This window comes from Heloderma suspectum, chromosome 1, assembly GCF_057233095.1.
Source record: "Heloderma suspectum isolate Gila_16-S chromosome 1, 16-S_ref, whole genome shotgun sequence".
Taxonomy (NCBI): domain Eukaryota; kingdom Metazoa; phylum Chordata; class Lepidosauria; order Squamata; family Helodermatidae; genus Heloderma; species Heloderma suspectum.
In genome coordinates this window covers 35,748,521-35,771,848 of record NC_139458.1, presented here as the reverse complement: position 1 = coordinate 35,771,848, position 23,328 = coordinate 35,748,521, and the positions used below count along the sequence as shown (strand labels likewise).

At 42.9% G+C, this 23,328-nt stretch overlaps 1 protein-coding gene across 4 annotated transcripts in view; it reads right to left on the bottom strand.

Annotated features, from left to right (window-relative positions):
• Positions 1-23,328, bottom strand: part of TTC7B (tetratricopeptide repeat domain 7B) — a 157,967-nt gene that overhangs the window by 82,941 nt on the left and 51,698 nt on the right. For all 4 annotated transcript variants that reach the window (XM_084840811.1, XM_084840820.1, XM_084840837.1 and 1 more), the window contains exons 6-11: positions 18,075-18,153; positions 16,522-16,694; positions 11,995-12,058; positions 9,236-9,373; positions 4,308-4,391; positions 3,222-3,326 (exon numbers count right to left, since the gene is read on the bottom strand). In XM_084840811.1, coding sequence (XP_084696937.1) covers positions 3,222-3,326; positions 4,308-4,391; positions 9,236-9,373; positions 11,995-12,058; positions 16,522-16,694; positions 18,075-18,153 — 643 coding nt within the window. The remainder of the gene's footprint in view (positions 1-3,221; positions 3,327-4,307; positions 4,392-9,235; positions 9,374-11,994; positions 12,059-16,521; positions 16,695-18,074; positions 18,154-23,328) is intronic.

The following is a 23,328-nucleotide window of genomic DNA, read 5'->3' as shown; positions in this document are numbered from 1 at the left end:
AAAGTAGATAGTAGTGGGATCGCAACAGGAGTTGACGCTTCTGTGTGTTCCATGTTCAACACAGTGTTTTTCACCCTCACAACCAGTTGATGCGCTTCTAGACCAAGGGACTGCATCATATAGAACACCTGGCCTGAAAACAGGCCCATATCTGCTGAAGGGGAAGCCAGGTCTGGGTTGCCCACTGTCACATCTGGTGAAGAAGTAGAAGGCACCAGGTGAGACAAGGACATCAAGTCCAATTGATAATCATCTGTCTCTGATTGTGGGGACACCCCTGGACGTGACCTGGAATGTACATCAGTACACCTTAGGCATCTGAGCCAACGAGGTGGTCAGAGTGGTGGCCAAGCATGTGCTCGGGAGTCGCGTGGACAGCAGTTGACTAGATGACACCACAGTCTGTCTTTGCTGTGGTGGCAGCATAGACGACGATGGGGCAGACATTATCACCCATAAGACCAATGTCAGTATTGACTGATGTATTGGTGGTGCCATGGTATGTATCAGCCATGGCAACGGGACCGGACAGGGAGCCAAGAATGACCCCTGGTCTGGCAGAGACCAAGAAACTGTAACCCACAGGTATTAGATAGTGAGGATGATCTCAGTAGCATTCATCCAGTGTCTGCCCTCCATATCCAGAGTGCAGCTCAACCCAATAATAGTTGCGTTGAGGTGGTAAGTGCCAGCTCGGCCTTTCCTAATCCGAAAGTGGCAACTGGGATCTGTATCTAGGACACTTGTATAGCCCAGAGGTATGATCTCTCCGACTCAAGGAGCAGTAGCCTGAGAACATGGAATTGAGAGATCCTCTCTGATTGAGAGATCCTCTCTGACTGGGAGATCGGTGACCCTGGCGACATGAAGATCTATCCCGGCGACCAGTCAACCTGCAAGTCGGTGCCAGAAGTGGTGATGCCTCCCTAATCTCACCTTCTGATGTAGATGCGATCGCTAGAGGATCCTACACATAAGTCAATCCCTAGAGCCTGTTCCATAAACCAAGCTCGAAGCGGTATTGGTATCGACTTATGATCGTGGAGATTGCGAACACAAAAGAAACAAAATCCATAACAGTAACAGGAAGAAAAAATGCGACGGCAGAAAGACAAAGCAGAAGGGAAAAAACACCTCAGCAGCTGTACTACGAACAGCAGATGATGACAGAAGATCCCTATGAGGCTACTGCAATGGCAGTTGAAAGAGAACTGAGAGAATGGCGGGAACCCTGTGAGGACATGTGCACTGGGATGGTGGGAGAGGGTTCCCACCAAAAATTCCTCAGCTACTGAAGTTTCCCAAATGGGGCTCCACCCAGACACCGAGCCTATGTGTGTGATGCATAGAGACCATGAAGAAGAACCACATGTGAACACTGTATTTAACAACCTGCCTGTAGCTTTTGGCCCATTTCCTAGACGGAAATGTTATCCATCTAGGAAATTAGTAGTGATTCTGCCAAAGTTTGAAAATATCAGGCTCAGAATTTGAATGTACCCAGCTCACATTACGTGGATGTATTCTGAGGCAGCTCCCCAACTCTGAGAATTGTCTTCTGCTTGTGATTTAAACTGAGAATGTAATGAGCTTGCATGCTGGCACTGCACATGCATGCTGTGTATTTTTCAGTCTAGGCTCTCAAAAAGACAACTTCCACGTTGGTGCATGTTTGCCAATTGCTGAAATTTGCCTTTTTTAATATATTTATTTATTTTAAATAAAATTTTATTTTTTTATCAATACAACGAACATTTAAAAACAACAAAATGTAATACAAATTGAGGAACATAAAACAGAGAGAAATCGGCCACACATGAACCATACTTCAGATGGTGGTAGGAGACAGAGCACAGACTCCCCTCATTATCTTAATGGGCAGGCAGAATGATGTGGGGCACAGGATATTTACAGAAAGATACCCTGGCTCCCAAGTCCTGACTTAATCTATTTGGCCTGGCATCTCTAACACAGAAATACTCACAGACACTACAATAGCAGAGCATACATATATAAAAAGCAAATCATGAATTCAGGAGCTGTGGGGGAGAGCCCCTCCAAGTCTATTTGCAGAGGCAAGGGGGGAGGGGGGGTTGCCTCATGAACAACAAATTAACCAATCCACTTTAAAAAATGCCAAAGATTAATCAGATTAAAAATTTGGCACGCCAACCAAAGCATTCCAGTATAAGGTAAACTTCAACAATAAATCCAGTGCCAGTGTAGTGTAGTGGTGAGAGTGACGGACTGGGAGCCGGGAGATCCGGGTTCTAGTCCCCACTTGGCCATGGAAGCTCACTGGGTGACTTTGGGCCAGTCACAGACTCTCAGCCCAACCTACCTCACAGGGTTGTTGTTGTGAGGATACAACAGAGAAGAGGAGGATAAGCCGCCTTGGGTTCCTTGCAAGAGGAAAAAAGGCGGGATATAAATGCAATAATAAATAAAAAATAATAAATAAAATAAATCGAATGGGAAAAAAATCACAAATAATGTAAAGTAGCAAATTGGGCCAATTTTTAAATTCCAAACCTTTATATTGGCAACATGATCACCTTCCCTCACCTGCACACTGTAATTCTTGAGATTCACAGTAACTACAAGCCAGTTTAGAACTCTCAGCAAAACATCTTTTTTTCAAGCATTCTCCAATTCAACTGCCTGCCTATTTCCAATCAGAACCAAGTTCACCCATCTTTATTAGTCATGCTTAAAATTCAGCCCAGGGGGTTCTGAAACTTGGAACAGAGTACAAAAACAGTCAAGGATCTCAAGGATCAAATCTCTCTTTTAAAAAGAATATACCTTTCAATTTGTTGCATTCTTAGAAATCTGACATTTTGAACTACCAGTGTAGTTCACTGTGGGTTCTACCCAATGGTGTCATTCCACTAGTGCAAAACGTCTACCACTTGCAGAGACCCGGTTTTTATCCTTGCACAAGGGTCAAATCCAATTCTCTGATTCTGCTTGTGCAAGCTGCTAAACAAGGCATTACACAACTCATCACGACTTCATTAGACTAGGCATTGCTTGTGCTAGTTGTAATAGCAGTTTTGCAACACTGCAGAACGACACTGACTCTTGTAAGTTTTCCACTAGCGTAATGTCGCATATAACCCCAACGGTAAATGTACTCAACAGAAATACTGAATGCTCCTGAATGCAATAGTCTATGTGTATATATCTTTACGTACTTGTTTTTCTTCACTCAGACTTACCCAATGAAGAGATCCCATACATAATTTGGCAGCAAGAAGTGGGATTGTAGGATCATCTGGCTTCAATCGGATACACTCTTTCAAGACCTTCACAGCTCGAGCAGACTGTACAAAAAGAAGTCTCAGGATAAGAAAACCAGAGTAGCAGAATATAGTAAGAATTTTGCAATTTGCCATTTTAAACCCATCCAAGCTCTAACAAACAACTGTTGATTTTCAAACAAAACAACATTTCAAGCAAAGGTGATTGGTTTAATTCCATGAGAGGATCAGCAGCTACAAATCTGACACGAGTTTTTCAGATAATGTAACAGCTAACGCACCTGCCAGGCTGTGCATATAGCTCCTGAGGCATGGCAGAGCCAGAAAGTTGTCCTTAAGATACAAAGGAACACTGCCAGAAGGTATACAGGAAAGCTACAGTTAAAAGTATACTGGTATAAGCTAAAGAAAATGCAGAATAGACTAGTAACAAATGAAAAATCTTCTATTCACCCATTGCCTCTCCTTTGGCTATGGCTTTTTTGTTCCAGCCTAGATTTTGTTCCACTTCTCTCCCTTTAGGAGCAAAGAGGCTGTTCCCAAATAAAGAAAAAGGAACAGAAGGAAAAATATTTCAACCAGGGAACTAATGAAAGCTACTTGATCATTTTATCCATCCAGTTAAAAGTGTTTCTCTTGACTGAAAAGAGTGGTGGTACCAACATGGCCTCCTAAATAAAATGTTCAAGAGAGACATAGACTCAGCTCAGGCAGGAATACGCTTTAGCCTGTCACTGTTAAAATAATGTTAAGCCACACTTTATTTGAAATGAACAAAAAGGACAATTCAACCTCTTTTAGTAGCATGTTTAGCCAAACACTAAGCATACTGAAGTTCTCAACATTCTTGAAATTATATTCAGCTTTGCACAGGGACAGGATATGTGGCTTACAGTTAGTTCTTTGATGATAAACAGAACTACAGCTGCTATCCTGCACTCAGTTGCAGATGCTTAAGTATCATCCACTCAGCATGTGCAGGATTGCAGCCCACATGATTACCATTAGCAGCCATCATTAAGACAAAATCTGTGAGAGACCTACTTTTCCTGCTGCCATTAAGGACAGTGCAAACTGATACCAAAGATGGAATTCTTCAAAGGCAAACTTCATAGCTCTTTCCAAGCACTAAAAAAGAGGAAAGAAAATACCCATGGTCAATTATGTGCATCTTTCTAAATTGACAGTACTGCCGGGGCCAGTCCTTCCATGAAGCAGCCTGATGCAGGTGCATCAGGCAGCGGAATATGGAAATAGCGACAAATTGTGTTGCTGCCCCCCTTCAAAGGGCCCACTGCTTCTTGGTGGCCCCTTGCAGGCCCCACACAGGTGGCTGGCAGGACCAAGAAGTGGCCACTCACTCGCCCATGCGCTCTAGCCTGCCTGCTCCTGCCTGCCAGCCAATCTCCCACCTTGTCCCCAAGCCATGGGGCTTCTGGAAGATGTCAGCTGAAGTATTGTGAGAGGCCCAGAACTATTGCGACAGGTCCCAGCCCTGTTCGGGAACTCTTGAGATACTTTGGCTGACATCTTCCAGAAGTCCCGTGCCTTTGAGACAAGGCTGGCTTGCTCCTGCCTGCCTGCTCCCCTCTGACTACCTGCTGGTCACTCTGCTGCTCCCACCTTGTCCCCAAGCCATGGGGCTTCTGGAAGATTTCGGATGAAGTATTGTGAGAGGCCCAGAACTCATGAGAGGCCTGGAGCTCTTGTAAGAGGTCCTGGCCCTCTCATGGTACTTCAGGAACTCTTGGGATAATTCAACCGACCTCTCCCAGGTGCCCCATGGCTGCAGCACAAGGTGGGAGCAGCTGACAGGAGGGAGTGGTGGAGAGGCAGGCACACACACACACACACACCAAAAAGAGCAAGTGGGCGGGCATGGCCAGCTGGGTTGGCCGGCCGGCTGGCCGGCTGCCTGCCCAAGCAGGTCAGGTGGGTGGGAAGCAGCACAGCGGCACAGCCGACACCACCAGAAGGAAAATAAGTGGGCAGGAGAAGCAGTTTGCTTCAGGCAGCAAAATGCTTCAGGCAGGGCTAGAGTATTGCCCACAGGCAGACAAAATAAAGATGATAAAGAGCATGTCACTTTTTAAAAGTGCTGTATAAATAATAAACACCTCAAACACCACAGTATTCCTGGTCAAGGTGCACACCACAAATAACGGGGCTACTTTTATATTTTGACAACTCACAAAGGCTGCATTGCAACATTCACCCCAGGAAAGCATTTTTGTAACAACACATTTTCTGCCAGCCCACTCGTTTCTCTCTGTACATAGTACATGATCTCTCTTCTCTTTCTGCATCACTACAAGTCTACCCATCTCTCTGGTCATGACCCCTCCTTTTTGTGCCATGATATACTGTGTGCTCTCTTTCAGTCTCTGCATCAGCACAGGTCAGGATTTACAGTAGTAGAGAAGGGGGAATGACAAATGCACACACACGCACGCACGCACACACACACACACACACACACACACAGTCTGAAGGAAGAAAAAGGGGAACAAACATACCTGTAGTGGTACAGAGAGAAGAGAGTACATTACAGGATACAGATAAAAGAAAGGGCACTCCTCTTTCCTTGCACACTCACATATCTCTCTTCATATGGTTGTGGTTTTTTTCTCCTCCTCCTGCCCCACCTTTTAGCTTTAGCTATGGGGCGGCAGAGAAATGTAATAAATAAAATAATAATAATTTTTCTATTGCACCACCTACAAGTCTATCAGCAATCCAATATCTTAGCTACCCCTTCTTTTTCTCTCAGGTCCAGCATCAGAGTTTGGCAAAGTCAGGTATCTACCAAGGCCCACACATTAGAATGGGGTCCACTGCTGACTAGAACCTCCCAAATTGCTGCCTTAATTTTATTTTGTTAATCATACCCCTTTTCTTTGCATACAGTGCACAAAAGCATGCACCAGTGCAGATATCTGGGATGAGGAGAGGTCTGCTCTCCAGAAGGCCATCATGCCAGCTCAGACCCATGCAGTTTGAACAGGACACTGACTTTCCAGGCTATATCAGTCACTTCACATTCATGCCTGGGCACTGTTGTGGCGGTATGGGAGGTTATGCTCAAAGCCTGAAAAGCCTTCTGTGATTTCTGTTCCCTTGGTAATAGAGACTGTGGTAGGAAGAGCACACTCTGAGCTACCTGGTGACCTGCAATAATATACCTGCCAGCTTTGGCCATTCCATCCCACTCTCTGTACCCTCATCTGTTTCCCCATTTTTCTTGTTGTCCTCCTTCTCTCTGCACCTCAATAACTTGTTCTCCTTTTCTCTTCCGTCAGGATCTTCCCCCTCCCCCTCCAATCTCTGCTCCACCTCACTGAGATTGGTGTCTCCAGAGAGAGGAGATGGAACACAGATGGAGTGATGCAGGCATTCTTCCATCTGTATTCCCAATTTTTGTGGGCTTAGATGAGCTTTAGATGTTCCCAAAGATGTAGGAAAGGGCAGCCAACCAATGGTTTTTGGAATTCTTCCAGGGAGCTGCAAATAGTCAGGGAGGGGGACAAGTACAAGTATAGTACAGGACAAGCACTATAAGACAACCAAGGTGACAAAATGTAATCAGAATAATTTGCAATCTGTATTTGAAATGAAGGGTTTCCAGCAAAAGGAATAATGGTGAACCAAGTGGGGCACTACATAACATCACCTATCCTTGACTTTCCAATTTGCTTCAACCTAGGATGCTCTGAAATCTCTCTTCTGCAGAGCCAGCCCATTACCTCTGGATTCCATGTAATCACAGAATCATAGAATTATAGGGTTGGAAGGGGCCTATAAGACCATCAAGTCCAACCCCCTAATATTTAGAATAGCACAACCAAAGACCTTACTCTGTAAGACAGAGCCACCCTGCATTTCAGTGCAAACCTAAACTTTCCAAATATATCCTGTTTATGCTTTCTATCCCTCTTCCTTTGTGTTTGGGGCTAATTCTGAAAAATGATCAGCAGTTTGGCTTTGCTTTATCAAGACAACTGAACCAACCAGTTCAGTTCAAAACAATTGAACCAATCAATCAAGATAACTGAAGACACAACTGAACCAATAGCACACAGACAAAGCACAAACCAGCTTTAACTGCGTCCATAAAAAGTGTAAGGTAAAGGAAGTGTCAATGAAGGCATAGCAGGAGTGTTTTAGGTCACAAATATGACCTTTCAAAGCAACAGTATATACAATAAAAACTGAAAAAGTGAGGACAAGGTCATCTCTCCAATATATATACATGTCTATGCAAAAGTAAGCCCCACTGAATTCAGTAGCACTTACTCCAAGGTAAGTGTGTACAGGATTGCAGCCTTAGAAAACATTTAGAGATACTTAGCAGAAACCAACATATGCCAAGATAACAAGATCCTGCTTTTTAAAATTCATATATACACACACACACCCTAAGAATTTGCTCACAATATTGTTTTTTATCAGATAATCTAATTACAAGAAGACAATGAAAACATTCAACTTGGCTTTGCATATAGTGACTTTTTCCTCAACTATGCTTTGAATCGTTATGGCAATTCTCATAAAATAAAAGGTGAGACACATGATGACTCATTGTGGCAGCAAAAGCACAGAAAACCTATCAAAGTAACATGGTAAAAAAAATCTCAACTCTTAGCTAATATTATTTTTTAAATTTGCACAAATATATCATCGTTACACCAAAACCAGCACTTTGAATTGGGCCTGGGAACAAATCAGGAACCAGTGAAGTTGGTACAGTATGGTGGTAAAAAGGTAAAGGTGTCCCCAACCAGTCGTGTCCAACTCTAGGGTGTGGTGCTCATCCCCGTTTCTAAGCCGAAGAGCCAGCGCTGTCCGAAGACGCTTCCGTGGTCATGTGGCCGGCATGACTGAACACCGAGGTGCACGGAACGCTGTTACCTTTCCCGCCGAGGCGGTACCTATTTATCTACTTGCAATTTCTTGCTTCTGAACTGCTAGGTTGGCAGGAGCTGGGACTGAAGACAGGAGCTCACTCCGTCATGCAGCACTCGGGTCTCGAACTGCTGCCCTGCCGACCTTCTGGTCTGCAGTTCAGCATCTTAACCACTAAGCCACCGCGGCCCTACAGTATGGTGGTATATGTTCTTTAAAAGAAGGCTCCCATCAAAACTCGAGCTACACCACCTGACATTTCCTAATACTTTTTAAAGAAGTTCCCTATAGAGCATGTTGCAGTAACAGAATCAGGATGTAAACAAGCGTGTGTAACAGCAGCCAGATCAGCATTCATTAGAAAATGTGCAACCAGTGCTCCAATGTGAGTTGGGCAAAAGCACTCTCAATAGATACTAGTAAAATCATTTTCCTTCAGCTATCCCTCCTTATTCGCTAGAACATCTTAGCTATGGAGACAAAGACACAAAGTAAAAATTTATCATAGCTATACAGTTGTGCGGACCTGAATCCAACTGTTTAAGTTGGGACGTGTTCCATATATAAACACTATACCCAACTAGTAGCAAAAGGTGTTGCGATGACCATGAGTTATATTCCACACTTTGCATCTACATTATACAGTGAACATTACACGCAAGACCTACACCCACCAAAATCAGCTGAAGGATATACAGATTGCACCATGCTATGCTGAACTGGCAAGTTATTTACTCTGTGGAACTCCCTCCCTAGGGAACTCCGTCATGCCCCCTCTTTAATGAGCTTCCGTCGTGCATTAAAAACGTGGTTGTTCAGGCAGGCATTTGGGGTGGGTTAGGGTATTTAAAAAAAAAAAAAATTATGGTAGCATTTTATTGTTTTAAATTGTTTTATGGTGGGTTGTACATCGCCCAGAGTGGCTGCGTGACCAGTCAGATGGGCGATTAATAAATTTAATAAATAAATAAATAAATAAATAAATTATTTTTTCATATACTGCCAACTAAAAATGTCACTTAGGTGAACTCTAAAAGCCTTTGTTTCCTTGATCAACTACCACAGCCTACCTCTGATAACATTTCATATTGACCTCTTCTTCCCAAGGCAATGGTAAGCAAGTCATAAACTACAGATGCACTTTGCAAACTGATGATTCGATCATTTTTATGTTCTGGTATTCTGCTCAGTACAGCATCACGATTAGCCTGGAAATAAATCAATACATCAATAAACAAACCAATAATTATACTCCTCAAAGTCCCATACTTGGTTTACTCAGAAATGGCATAGGACATTCAGTTTTCTATTGCTTTGATGATCAAACTGCATTTCTTAAGGGTTGCTGTATCACAACTACCATCAATATCTGAGATGGGAGACTAATACAAATGCAAGAACTGTTTGAAATGGAAATACGTGGAACAGCTCTTCTCCGCAAAAAGAACAGCTGCATATATAGTGTCTCTTTATTCAGGTGTCTCTTTATTCACCTGATGGCAGCATTAAGCAATGAAGACAAATCATTAAACAAATTAACAAATAAAATCTAATTGAAGTAATTAAATAAATCACTCTAAACTTGTTTATCTGTACGTTTTTAGATGTATATCTAAATAGCTTTGGCTATTGGGCAGTATAGAAATGAAAGAAAGAAAGAAAGAAAGAAAGGAAGGAAGGAAGGAAGGAAGGAAGGAAGGATTTACTCTTGTCTCTGATCAGGGAGAAGAACACTTTAGATTCCAGCCGACTTTCACTCTTTGATTGCTGTCTGACACTTTATGCTCTGAAGACTTCCAATGATTTCAGTAAATAAAAGCAGGGTAGCTGGATACCAGCGGGTGGATTCCACAGTGGTAGGGAGGGAGCTACACACAAGCTTTTATGGGCTTAACTACCGACCTCCTGCCTTGAAAACAGATCCCCACAGATCTAGAATATAATTTCTTTTGAACAAGATTGACGTTTCCTTTCCACACTGGATATCTGGACAGTTCAAAAACATGTGTGGTGGCATACACTATAAGGGCAATACCAGCAGCAGTATGAATTCTGTAGAGTGTGCAAAGTATGGTACAACATGTGCTCATCTGCAACATGGAGATGAGTCATGGTAAGGGGATGAGAGGGAACTGCTTTAATTACTCTATACTAAGTTAAGGCAGTAGTTTACTACTAGACAGGCCAGTGAGACAAGCTTTACTTCTACCCTCACATGCTGCCACCAGTATATTCATAGCTGGCTGGAATTTATTTATTTCATTTATATCCCACCTTTATTCCTTCTTAAGGAACCCAAGGTGGTGTACATAATCCTCCTCCTCTCCATTTTATCCTCACAACAGCAACCCTGTGAGGTAGGTTGGGCTGAGAATCTGTGACTGGTCCAAAGTCACCCAGTGAGCTTCATGGCTGAGTAGGAACTAGAACCTGGGTCTCCCGACTCCCAGTCCAACACTCTAACCACTACACCACACTGGCGCTCGTTAAACTACAAACCTTTCACCAGCATTCCACCTGTCCTTAGAAAGACAGAATACACATGGATGATTCAGTCTGTGTGTATCTGGACATTTGCTCTCTCTCCTGAAGGAGGTGTGAAGAGGCTGACTAGGTTTGAAAGGCTCTGTTTTATCTGCTAGATTGTTATGGGTGAGTAAGGGACCAACAGGCCATCACACTTGGGTCAAATCTGGCCCACAGGCCATGGATTGCCTACCGTTGTTTCAGACTTGGCACTAGCAGCCTTGAGTTTAGACAATCTTCCACACTGGCCAGCAAATGTCCAATATACGCCATGAACTAAATTTAGTTTGGGATCTCCTGCAGGCAAAGCATGAGCACTATAACTGAACTATGGCCCATTCCCATGTATTAGTAATATATTACACTACTGTCAATGTGATACTAAGGGTGTGGACATATCGTTTTCCCTTCCAACATGCACAGCCTAAGAGAGACAGGGATTATATAGTAAGAGTCTGCAAATATAGTCCCCACAGAGACCATGTACTTAATCCTTGCATGGGAATTCAGGTGTAGTCTCCAAAAATGGGCCTTACTGTCACTGCCCTTTGTTAGCATGTCCCTGCCGTCCACTGACTAAATGACTGAGCATGGGCACAGCAGTGCCATTTTAAATCTCCCTTGACAAAAAAGATGAACCTTTTTACTTCCTGCCTTCACATGTGCAATTGTCTTCTGCTGCTACTTTGCATTCAGTTCCAGTTTACTTGCTTGTCTCTCTACCAACTCCACAGATATGGCCTCTGCAGCAGAATGGATTCAGAGATGCAGATAAAGATCTGCCTCCACCACTGGCCTTTCACCACATCCAACTCTCCCTTGGTGAACACAAACTTCCAACCAGGAGACAGCCAGCTCTGATAACCAAACCAATTCCAATAGCCTGCCTCCCCAGGAATGACTTCCTGATGGGCTCAATAGTGGCTATAAGAACCTGAGAGCCTGCCTATGGCATGGCAAGAGGTTAAAGAGTAGAGAAAAATGAACAGTATTTTTGATAATCTGCTGCAAGGGGAAGAGTGGGAAATAATAAGAATGTTTTCAATATGTTGGCAAGGGCAGTGCTTGATTTATAAAAAGAGAGGCACAGGATAAGCCCATCTCCTTGATTATGTGGAGGGTGGGGGCAAGCTACACTTGCTCAGTGTAAAGGCTAGGGCAGTCTGCACATGCTCAGGGACATACTTAACATTTATTCTCGCTGCTAAAAATGAGAGCACCGGCACATGAGGCATCAAATTGTAAAAATGCAGCAGAAATCATGTAAATGAAGTGCATTTATAAAGAAAGCTGTCGTACTTACCATAGATTCACTAATCAGCAGCAGCAAGAGAGCTTCTTCAGTGTTCTCTTGAGGACAGAAAATGCTGTTAAAAATTGAGTATTCATTACCTTAAAAATACTCAAGATTCATTTACATACAATAGTTAACTGCTGTGCCACATTTTGCACTATTCATAACTTACAAACAGGGTACACGAAAACCAATTTTGGATCTCATAGCAGCAAATCAAATTACTGGAATAAAACTAGTTTTTAAAAAGACACTTGGAAGTGTAACAACACCGCAGTAATTAGGATTAACAACAAACAGCTCAAATAAACTTGCTATTTTGACAGCTATAAATAGTCATATTCAGCACAAGTACAAAAGCCATCGCCCCCATATTTTTGCATTTATAGCAATATGCACTCAATGGCCTGAGGACTACATTTTCCCCATAGGCTTCCTATATTTGGATCACAGTACTTGGTATTTTAGCTACTCTTTGCTCTCTTAATTTGACTGAATCAATATTAATCTCCCTGCATTCTTTTCTTTTTAAAAAGCCCTGCAACTCCACTTGGTTTTCTGTGCACCTTTAACATCACTGGGAATGTGGAAGGCAGGCATTGTCAGGGTGGACACTGAGCCCATAGAATCCCAGAGTAGTTCTGATTCTGAGGAAGAGCAGTCGCTCCTGGGAGAGGAGCGCGCTCCTCTTTCCCAGGGCCCACAGCTGACGGAGATTCCTCCCACCAGCATTCCTAGATTAGAAAGCAGTCCAGGGAGTGACCGAGCAGAGATAGCAGACTTGGTGGATGCGCGACGTAGACGCAGAGAGCGGCGCCAGATGGAGGGCGCGGAAAGGAGGCGCAGTGCCCGGTTGGCGCACAAACAACGGCTGCGCCCCGAGGATCCAAGGGAAAAGGGGAGGGACTCTCCCTAGTCCTTAAGTTCAGGGGTCTGCCAGTAATTCCCTTTCAAATGGGGACCAACTGTTCCAACTTAGGGCATAGGTACTCTGCTGCTCAGATCTAGTTGCTACCTGTAGAGTTGTTAAGTTGTAAAAGAAGAATAAAGCTTTGAAAGGAATCCCTTTGTCTGTGTCTGCACTTGGCTACTGGATTAGACTGAGAGAGGCCTCCAAGGAGCCCTTGACAGGCATCAACAACTGGAATGCTCCTAAAATAAACGACAGATCTCCATGCTATCCCCACAAACAAGGAGCTCTGAACATGATGGTGGTTCTCCCCTCTCCTTCACTACTGAGTGGTCAGAGGTAGTGCTGGTCTTAAGCTGCTTCCTTTTACAGAGTGGCTGAGTGGTTTGGGGAGGGACAGAAGCTCAGTGACAGAGCACCTGCTTTGTATGCAGAAGGTCCCGGGTTCAAACCCTGACATCACTACTTTAAAAGCATCAAGTAGCAGCTGATGTGCAAGACCTTTGCCTGGAACCCTGGAGAGCTGCCAGCAGTCAGACTAGACAATATAGGGCAAGATAGACAAATACCTGATATAAGGCAACTTCCTATGCCCCTGTTTTTCATGTCTCTTCCCACTTTTCCAAAATATTAACAAAGGTCAGGGGATGGAGCTCTTTAAGCATTTGCATAGGTATTAAATTCAGAAAACATGCTTCTTTATGTAAGCAAGCAAGCAAGCAAGAACAGTTTTTTTCACTTGGGAATTTAGTTTTGTTACTACTTTAAGGAAACGCTTTCCTAATATTCTGCTCTATGCATAATTCAGTATATCAAAAAGTCTGATAGAACAAAATTCACTCCACTTACCATGTCCACAGTACTAAATGAAAGCAAATGCAAGTGAACATCAAGGGCATTTAAACATGCAAGAAAGAAAATCTTACAGTTTAAATTCGCAGGGAGTGCTTAGAACTATTCCTCCTTATAAGTTATTAAATTTAAAAACTCCATCCAGCACAAAGCAACATAAATTAGTAAAGGTACAGGCCCAGCCCTAATGTAAGATTGGTTTCTGTAATGGTTTTTCTGATTATTCCTGTGCAATATGTATTTTTTTCAAACACACATTTCAGGTTTTCTTCAGTACTAATGGGAGACTGGAAGCATTAACGTTTTAATTGCTCTCCTACCATTCTGAAACAATGCCTAGGAAACTGCAGATATTAATTAGCACCTTTAGAATTTGGATATCTTTATATAAACAATGTAAACAATTGCTTTATCCCTTGCAGTCCAATATTTTTAGAAAGCCTACTAACATTAAAAGCTGTTATGTGCTACTGGAACAGGCAGTGGAATACAAAAATTATCATTAGCACTTGCTACAGCGATAACACTTGGGAATCCAAATATCAGAAGGTTTCGCCACTTCACATCAATCACTAGCCTAGCCCATCGCAAAGGCTCAAGGTGGATAATGATTCTGAAGGTCCAAAAGTGATACAAAGATAGAAAAAGCCATTTCTGAAAGATGCTCGTGCTGGGGCAACTGTTCCAAGTCAGGAGCTCCATAACAGTAGGGCCTGCCAGTAAAGACACTTCTCAAGATGCCCATGCTATCCTAACCTGTCAAGCAGGTGGAGAACTCAAGCAGTTGTTCTTCATCAATTTTGGAGGTCTTTGTTAGAGAGAAAGCTGGTGATTAACACTTAGGAATTTAAGATCAAGTACTGGATGGCACTTTTGAAGCTGGTACAGTTAGAGACACAAAGGCCCAGAAAAAAACTGTTTTTTTTTTTCCTGAGGATCATTTTTGGGTTGTTGTTTTCTTCCAAAAAATTGGAAAAATTAAACTGCTTTGGATTATGAAATATTTTCTTTCAGAATTTAAGACAAAGTATTTATATATTGTTAGCGAGCCTTTACTCCCCACAAAATAATTTCTAGAAACTATGTAATCAGAACACTTTTATAGAAAGACTAGAGATGTAAAATGTCTGGAAATAATGAAGCCATGGGGGAAAATGTTTTTTAATCCTCTCTGTAAGATTCCCAGCATAGTTATTTCTTTCATTCCTTATTAAAATTATTAATCTAAAGTATATTTTACTGACAAACATTTATGCTCAGTTCCCCAACATGAGTCACATTCTTGACAGTAAATGTGCATTCTTGAAAGTCTGGGTTTTGTTCAATAGAGTCCTGTGTTTCTGATGCTGTAGCAGTCATTTAATGTAGTTCTAATCTATTCAGACAATAATTACAAATGTACCAACTTTACTTTTAAAAGTTTAAAATAAAATGATAATTTTACAAGCAAACACTGTCATACATAAAATAACTTTAGGGAAAGAAAGGTGGGAGCTCAAGTCCAAAATATCTGGAGGGCACCAGGTCAGGGAAGGTTGTCTTAAAGCAACAAAGTTACTTTAGATCTGTAAAAAGCTCTAAAAAATAACTATTGCTTAGTTTTCCATTTTCCCAAAAATTTGTTTTTTTCCAGGGGGAAAAAACCCAGTTTTTTCCCCATGGCCTCAAGCCCATTTCAAGCATTCCCCCAGAATGCAGGCATAACATCCACATTTTAAGGGTCTTTTTGTTTAATATGACTCATTCAGACATCAGGGCTGCCTATGGTTTGGGCATTAAATATCTCACAAACATAGTGCTTACCATCACTGCCTTTTCTTTTGATATACCATCGAGAAGTTTAGAAATAACACAGAACCATACGTCTTCAACACCCAGTATAACCTATTCTTAATGGTAAGGCAAAGATGACACACATAGACCTTGTATCATCATCGTGTCTTACAATGCCAAAACTGATTATTTACAAAAGGAAGAAATTGTGGTGCTTCTGGGAGAAAGCTAAAAGCCATGATAGTGAGAGGATTGAAATAGTGAAATGCTGACTTAAACAATTTAGGGTGCAATCCTATGCATATTTAGACAGAAAAAAGTCCTATAACTCCCACCATTCCCCTGTCAGCATGACTGGCTGGGAAATGCCACGAGTTGTTTAGACAGAAAAATCTCTGTGCATAGGATTGCACCCTTCCAATGGTTAGGGAAACACACAGCCAGTAATGTACATGCTTTATTATAGCCCAGCTATTATGATGCTAACCAGAGAATCTACATTAGATGATTTCCAACCTACTCTTCCTTTGATAACAGATGGATTAAAGATAAAGGTAAAGGTGTCCCCAACCAGTCGTGTCCGACTCTAGGGTGTGGTGCTCATCCCCGTTTCTAAGCCGAAGAGCCAGCGCTGTCCGAAGACGCTTCCGTGGTCATGTGGCCGGCGTGACTGAACACCGAGGTGCACGGAATGCTGTTACCTTTCCCGCCGAGGCGGTACCTATTTAACTACTTGCAATTTCTTGCTTTCGAACTGCTAGGTTGGCAGGAAACAGATGGATTGGTCCATATCAACTCTCACTCCATAGTAGACTTTCAAAAAACTGTACCTAGCAAAATATTTTACTGCTATCTACCAAGAAGGTGGATTTCTTTCTCCATCTATGCCTTTTACACAGAATGACATTGTTTAAGGATTGAGTCTGCACATTTTATTAGTCCAATGTAAATATTAGCAGTACTATTACCATTCATATTAATGAATTAGATAAAAAGCTTACTTTTCTCCAGAGTACACTCGTGGTCTTCTGCTAAGTGCGTAAGTTTTAGTGTTTGCACTTTTCCAAAGGGGATCGTTCAGTGGTGACTGATGAGGAGGGTCATCCAGGGGGTTCCAGTAACTCTGTTCACACATGCCTCGTAACAAGATTTCAGCTAATTGCCTTGCTATTGTCTGTTAACAAGGAAAAATATTTTAACCCAGCTAATGGCATACAAAACCAGAATGCAGAACTAGGCATATTAGTAAAATTACATACAATTCTGTCCACGAGCATTAAAGGAAACAAACTATTACTATACATATTGCTGAAACATAAATTTTACTACAAGAAGCAAATATGCCCTCAATGTATTATTTTTATTTATTTTTATTCATTTTATTTGTTATAATGCTACACAAGGAGTACAAAACACAGAATAAAATGCACCCTAAAAAAACAAATTCACCAACGGAATCGCCAAAAGCTTAACACAGCAGCAGAAAGGGCACCACCCATGCCCAAGAGGCTTGAGCAAAGCCCAAGGTTTGCAAAAGTAGGAAAAAACCAGTGTGGGGGCCACCCCAAAACAGCCCAATGAGGACTGTACATGCACAGTGGGCACGGAATGCTGACTGATTGTTGGGTGGGAGGTGGGGACGACACAATAAATGAAGGGGAAGGAGAGGAAATGGAATGGAGTGACTGGAAACCTGACCAGGAGCATTCTACACAGCAACATTTTGTTGCAGGCCCCACTGATCAAAATTCTAATACGCAATGTTAAGTCATGATTTAGTGCTACATATAGAAGCAGAAACAAGCCCAAATGAAACCTCAGGCTTCTGCACTCCTCGAGCCTTCTCTCACGCAGCCAGCAGAAGGGCTCTGGTCAACTTCTAAGCAAGCCAACACCAAACCAGGCATTAAACAAGCTGACTGGTTTAACTAACTAGAGTTTGTTTTAAAACTATAATCTCTGCTTAGTACATAGGAAGCCAGAGTTCTCTGAAAGCAAACTAAATACTAGGGAAATTCTCTTCCTGGGCTCACGGAAGGAGGAGAAGTTAGATGGGAGTGTACAAGCCAAAGGCTTAGCTCAGGCTCATTCCTGCTCATGCATTCAGCATTATGTTCAAACCAGCCCAAAAGGTACTGGTCAAAGTTCTTCTCCAAATTATTTACTCTAATTTTAATTTTGCACAAAATGTGTGTTAACCACTAATTCTGTTGTAATAGTATTTCTAACTATGGCAACAGTCCCTCACTACAATGCACAGAATATTACTACATCGCAATCCTATGCATGTTTACTCAGAAATAAGTCCCACTGTGTTTGATGGGGCTCACTCCCAAGTTAGCATGTATAGGATTGCAGCCTTAGGGCGCAATCCTATGCCTGTTTAGACAGAAAAAAAGTCCTACAACTCCCAGCATGCCTGAGCCAGCATGGCTGGCTGGGGCATGCTGGGAGTTGTAGGACTTTTTTCTGTCTAAACATGCGCAAGATTACACCCTTAATAGTTAATATCTACATTACAGGATTTTATTTAATTGTAGTTATAAAAACTTACCATGCGTAGATTTTGTGTAGTTCTCGTTTCAACAGCTCTTAGAATCTCTCTAAATCTACCGACACCTCTTGTCAAATTCCTGTATGTATACATAGAATTCAGCAATATTTCCAGCTAATACTTAAAGATTTATTTTTTTATTTATGATATAATAAAGTAGCAGCTTTTTCCATTCATTAAGCCTGATTTAAACATTTAACTCTTTATCCCCTTTTGTAAAGATCAAATAATCACTCCAGATTATGGGCTGGATATAGACTACCCAGGAGTGGAACTTCACTCATGAGATGAATCTTCTAGAGAAAGTTCAGGAAGCAATTTTCACCAATCCCACCTCCCACTGCAGTCTCCTGAATCCCCCCAAAAGCTGTTCTGGAGCGTGGGGGACCCTCCAGATCAGCATGGGAGATGGCGCTGGGGACTGCAGGGGGGAGAGAGGACCAGTTAAAATCACCTCTCCCCCACCCCTTCCTGCAGCAGAGAGCTTCCATCAGATCTTGGACCCTTTTTTAATGGAAGGAGCCCTTCCATTCATAAAAGAGCAAGTCTGGATCCAACACCATAAAATTACAGTTTAGTTTCAAACCCAAAATGTAAAGTGTATGTTTCTGAAAAGACACCTGGATGGCCAACTGGATTGTTGTCATCTGAGCATTCATAGTTTAAGGGCACAATTCTATGGGCTGCATCCTGAGTACTCGTAAGCCCCTGAACTTGGAGGCTTACAAGTATACTATGCAGGTACTTTGCTGCATTTAAGCTAGATGGGCGATTTTGCCCATATAGCAGAGGCTTCAGGAGGGGGAGGGAAGGAGGCTGGGGCAGCAATAGGAAAAGACATAAGGAGCCACCTTGGTCTCCTCCCCACCCCCAGGAACGCCACTCCCAGGAATGTTTACTGAGCACGGAGAGGTAACTGGCACGGTTCTCTCCACACCAGCTATGAGGGGGCGGGGAGCGCAGTTTCCAGCCTACGAAGTTGGAGCCTTGTCTCCGACCTTGTATCCAGAAAAATGGAGTAGAGGATACTCCTTGGAAAAGGGTGACAGTTAGGAGAAGAAGAACTAGACGCCACTCTGCACCAGTGGAAGCAGTGGAGCTGTGGAACCGATTCCAGGTACTTGCGGATGAGACTGGAGGACAGCCTGCAGAGGAAGAATCACCGGGGAACCTGCATGAGAGTGAGCAAGAGGCTGAAGGTCAGTCAAACAGAGGCGATGAAACCCAGGCCTACAAGAAGAAGAAGAGAAGAGTGGTAGTAGTGGGAGACTCCTTGCTGCGTGGGATCGAGACCCAAGTATGTCGCAAACACCCGTGGACTTGCCAGGTATGTTGTCTCCCGGGAGGACGGATTAGAGACGTGACTGAAAGGTTGCCTGCACTCATAAAGCCCACTGACAGGTATCCCTTTCTTCTCATCCATGTGGGAACAAATGATACCGCCAAGCGGAGCTACGAAGAGATCACGTCAGACTTTGAAGCTTTGGGAAGGAAACTCAAGAACTTTGGGGCCCAGATAGTTTTCTCATCCATCCTTCCAGTAGTTAGAAGAGAGATAGAAAGGGAACGAAAAATACTCCGGGTGAATGACTGGCTACGAAGGTGGTGCTGACGAGAGAGATTTGGATTCTGGGACCATGGGCTATACTTCCTGGACGATGGGCTGTTGACAAGGGACGGGTTGCACCTCACAAAGGATGGGAAGAATGTGTTTGGCCACAGCATGAAGAACTTCATCAGGAGGGCTTTAAACCGAATCCTACAGGGAAGGGAGATGTAATGTTGGGGTTAACAATGGACGTAGGCGCATGCACTGCAACGGAGAGAACAGCTCTGATAGCGCCCAATAATAGTCTTCAGACACATGTAGGAAGAAAGCCAGACTATGAAGCACATGGTCTTCGATGTCTATATACTAATGCCCAGAGTATGGGAAACAAACAGAATGAACTTGAACTCTTAATACAAGAGGGAAATTATGACCTGACAGGTATAACTGAGACTTGGTGGGATGACTCTCATGACTGGAATACAGCAATGGAAGGATATAACTTGTTCAAAAAGAACAGGAGGAACAGAAAGGGAGGTGGGGTTGCACTGTATGTGAAAAATACATATCTCTGCACAGAAATACAGGAGGAGGAGCTTGGTAGCCCCATCGAGAGCATCTGGGTTGAAATAAATGGAGCAAAGAATAAAAGGAACCTGGTGGTCAGAGTCTACTACCGGCCACCCAGTCAAGGAGAAGACAAGGATGAAACTTTTGAAAAGCAAATAGCCAATGTTTTAAGGAAGCATGATGTAGTAGTAATGGGGGACTTCAATTTCCCCGATATTTGTTGGGAGACAAATTCTGCAAAACATGGCCCCTCCAGGAAATTCCTGACTTGTGTGGCGGATAACTTCCTCCTACAGAAAGTAGAGGAAGGAACTAGAGGATCGGCTATCCTTGACTTGATCCTAACCAACAGAGTTGACTTAGTGGATAAAGTAGCAGTTACAGGAACTCTGGGGGAAAGCGACCATGTTGTACTTGAGTTCTTGGTTCTAAGGGAAGCAAAAGCGGAGTGTAGTCAAATGCGTACCCTGGATTTTAGGAAAGCTGATTTTCATAAACTCAGAACAATGATCAGTAAGGTCCCATGGCAAGCGACGCTAACGAGAAAAGGAGTCCAAGATGGGTGGGAGCTTTTAAAAAAGGAAATTCTCAAGGCACAATCACAAACAATTCCAACAAGAAGAAAAGGTGGAAGACAACAAAAGAAGCCAATGTGGCTTCACAAAAAGCTTAGGGATGACCTGAAAACAAAAAAGGACACATATAGGAAGTGGAAAGAAGGCCAAGTAACAAAGGAAGAGTACAGGCAGATAGCACAGAATTGCAGGGATGGCATCAGGAAGGCTAAAGCTGAGAATGAGCTGAGGTTAGCAAGGGATGCTAAAAACAACAAAAAGGCTTTCTTCAGCTACGTGCATAGTAAAAGATAGAGGAAAGAAATGGTGGTTCAGCTATTAAATAAGGATGGCAAAACGATAACAGATGACAAAGAAAAGGCAGAGGTGCTCAATTCCTACTTTGGCTCAGTCTTCTTCCAAAAGAGGGTCTATGACCCCCCTGGCAAAGGCGAAGTACAGGCTGAAGGGGCAGGATTGCTGCTTGAGATCGATAGGTATATGGTCAAGGAACACCTAATGACTTTGAATGAGTTCAAATCTCCAGGGCCAGATGAACTGCATCCTAGAGTAATAAAGGAACTGGCAGAAGAACTCTCAGAACCTCTGTCTATTCTCTTTGAGAAATCATGGAGGACGGGGGAAGTGCCAGATGACTGGAGGAGGGCTAACGTTGTCCCTATCTTCAAAAAGGGTAAAAAGGAGGAACCTGGGAACTACAGACCAGTCAGTCTGACATCAATCCCTGGGAAAATTCTAGAGCAGATGATAAAGCAATCCATCTGGAAGCACCTTGAAAACAATGCCGTGATTACTCGAAGTCAACATGGATTTGTCAAAAACAAGTCCTGCCAGACAAAACTGATCTCATTTTTTGATCAAGTAACCTCCCTTGTAGACCATGGGAATGCTGTAGACATCATATACCTCGACTTCAGCAAAGCTTTTGACAAAGTGCCCCATGATATCCTGATGAGCAAACTAGCTCAAAGTGGGCTAGATGAAACAACGATCCAATGGATCCACAGTTGGCTACAGAATCGGACTCAAAGAGTGCTTATCAATGGGACCTTCTCAAACTGGGGAGAGGTAACGAGTGGGGTACCGCAGGGCTCAGGCCTGGGCCCAGTGCTCTTCAACATTTGTATTAATGACTTGGAGGAGGAGGTGCAGGGAATGCTGATCAAATTTGCAGATGACACAAAATTGGGTGGGATAGCTAATACTTTGGAAGACAGAAACAAAATTCAAAGTGATCTGGATAGACTGGAGCGCTGGGAAGAAAAAAACAGAACGACATTTAATAGGTATAAATGCTCTGCACCTAGGAAAAAGAAACCAAATGCACAGTTACAAGATGGGGGATATGTGGCTCAACCACACTACAAGCAAGAAGGATCTTGGAATTGTTGTCGATCACAAGCTGAATATGAGCCAACAATGTGATGTGGCTGCAAAAAAGGCAAATGCTATTTTGGGCTGCATTCATAGAAGCATAGCTTCCAAATCCCGGGAAGTACTAGTTCCCCTCTACTCAGCACTGCTTAGGCCTCATCTGGAGTACTGTGTCCAGTTCTGGGCACCACACTTTAAGAAGGATGTAGACAAACTGGAGAGGGTTCAGAAGAGGGTAACAAAGATGATCAGGGGACTAGAAACAAAGCCCTATGAAGAGAGACTGAAAGAACTGGGCATGTTTAGCCTTGAGAAGAGAAGACTGAGGGGAGATAGGATAGCACTCTTCAAGTCCTTGAAAGGTTGTCACAGAGAAGAAGGCCAGGATCTCTTCTTGATCATCCCAGAGTGCAGGACACGGAATCATGGGCTCAAGTGACAGGAAGCCAGATTCCAGCTGAACATCAGGAAAAACTTCCTGACTGTAAGAGCAATACAACAATGGAACCAATTACCTGGGGAGGTGGTGGGCTCTCCCACACTGGAGGCCTTCAAGATGAGGCTGGACAGCCATTTGTCAGGGATGCTCTGACTTGGATTCCTGCATTGAGCAGGGGGTTGGACTCGATGGCCTTGTAGGCCCCTTCCAACCCTACTATTCTATGATTCTATTCTATGATTCTATGAAACCAAAGAATCCTATGTCCCCCAGATGCTGTCTAGGGGGCATAGGATTGCTCTCTAAATTAATCTAAAGTAGGCTACTGCCCCCATTATCACTAACTAGTCTCTGAGCACCAAAGCTGTTTTTGTTATCTTGCTAGTGAAATTTTCCAGAAAGTAAATCTAATCAGATCTAAAGTTGTCCCTACCCCCAAATGTAAAATAACAATGAGGCTGAAGGTCATGAGATGGAAAAGTGAAAAAGTGGATGACAAACAGCTTACAAACCTTCAAGTATACACTTGCTCTGAAAACAGTTTAAATTCCACTTTTCACCCCCCAACACTACAGGGTTTAAATTACAGCTAAGGGGCTGGGCAGAAGGATAACACACCCATTAGTTCCTTTTAGTTTCACCCAGTAAGAAATGTCTCATCATGTCTTCCTCCAATAATAAAGTATTTCCCAGTATTGCTAAATAAAGGGAAATAAATGAGGGGCTGAATGAGCGTAAGAAGTGCAT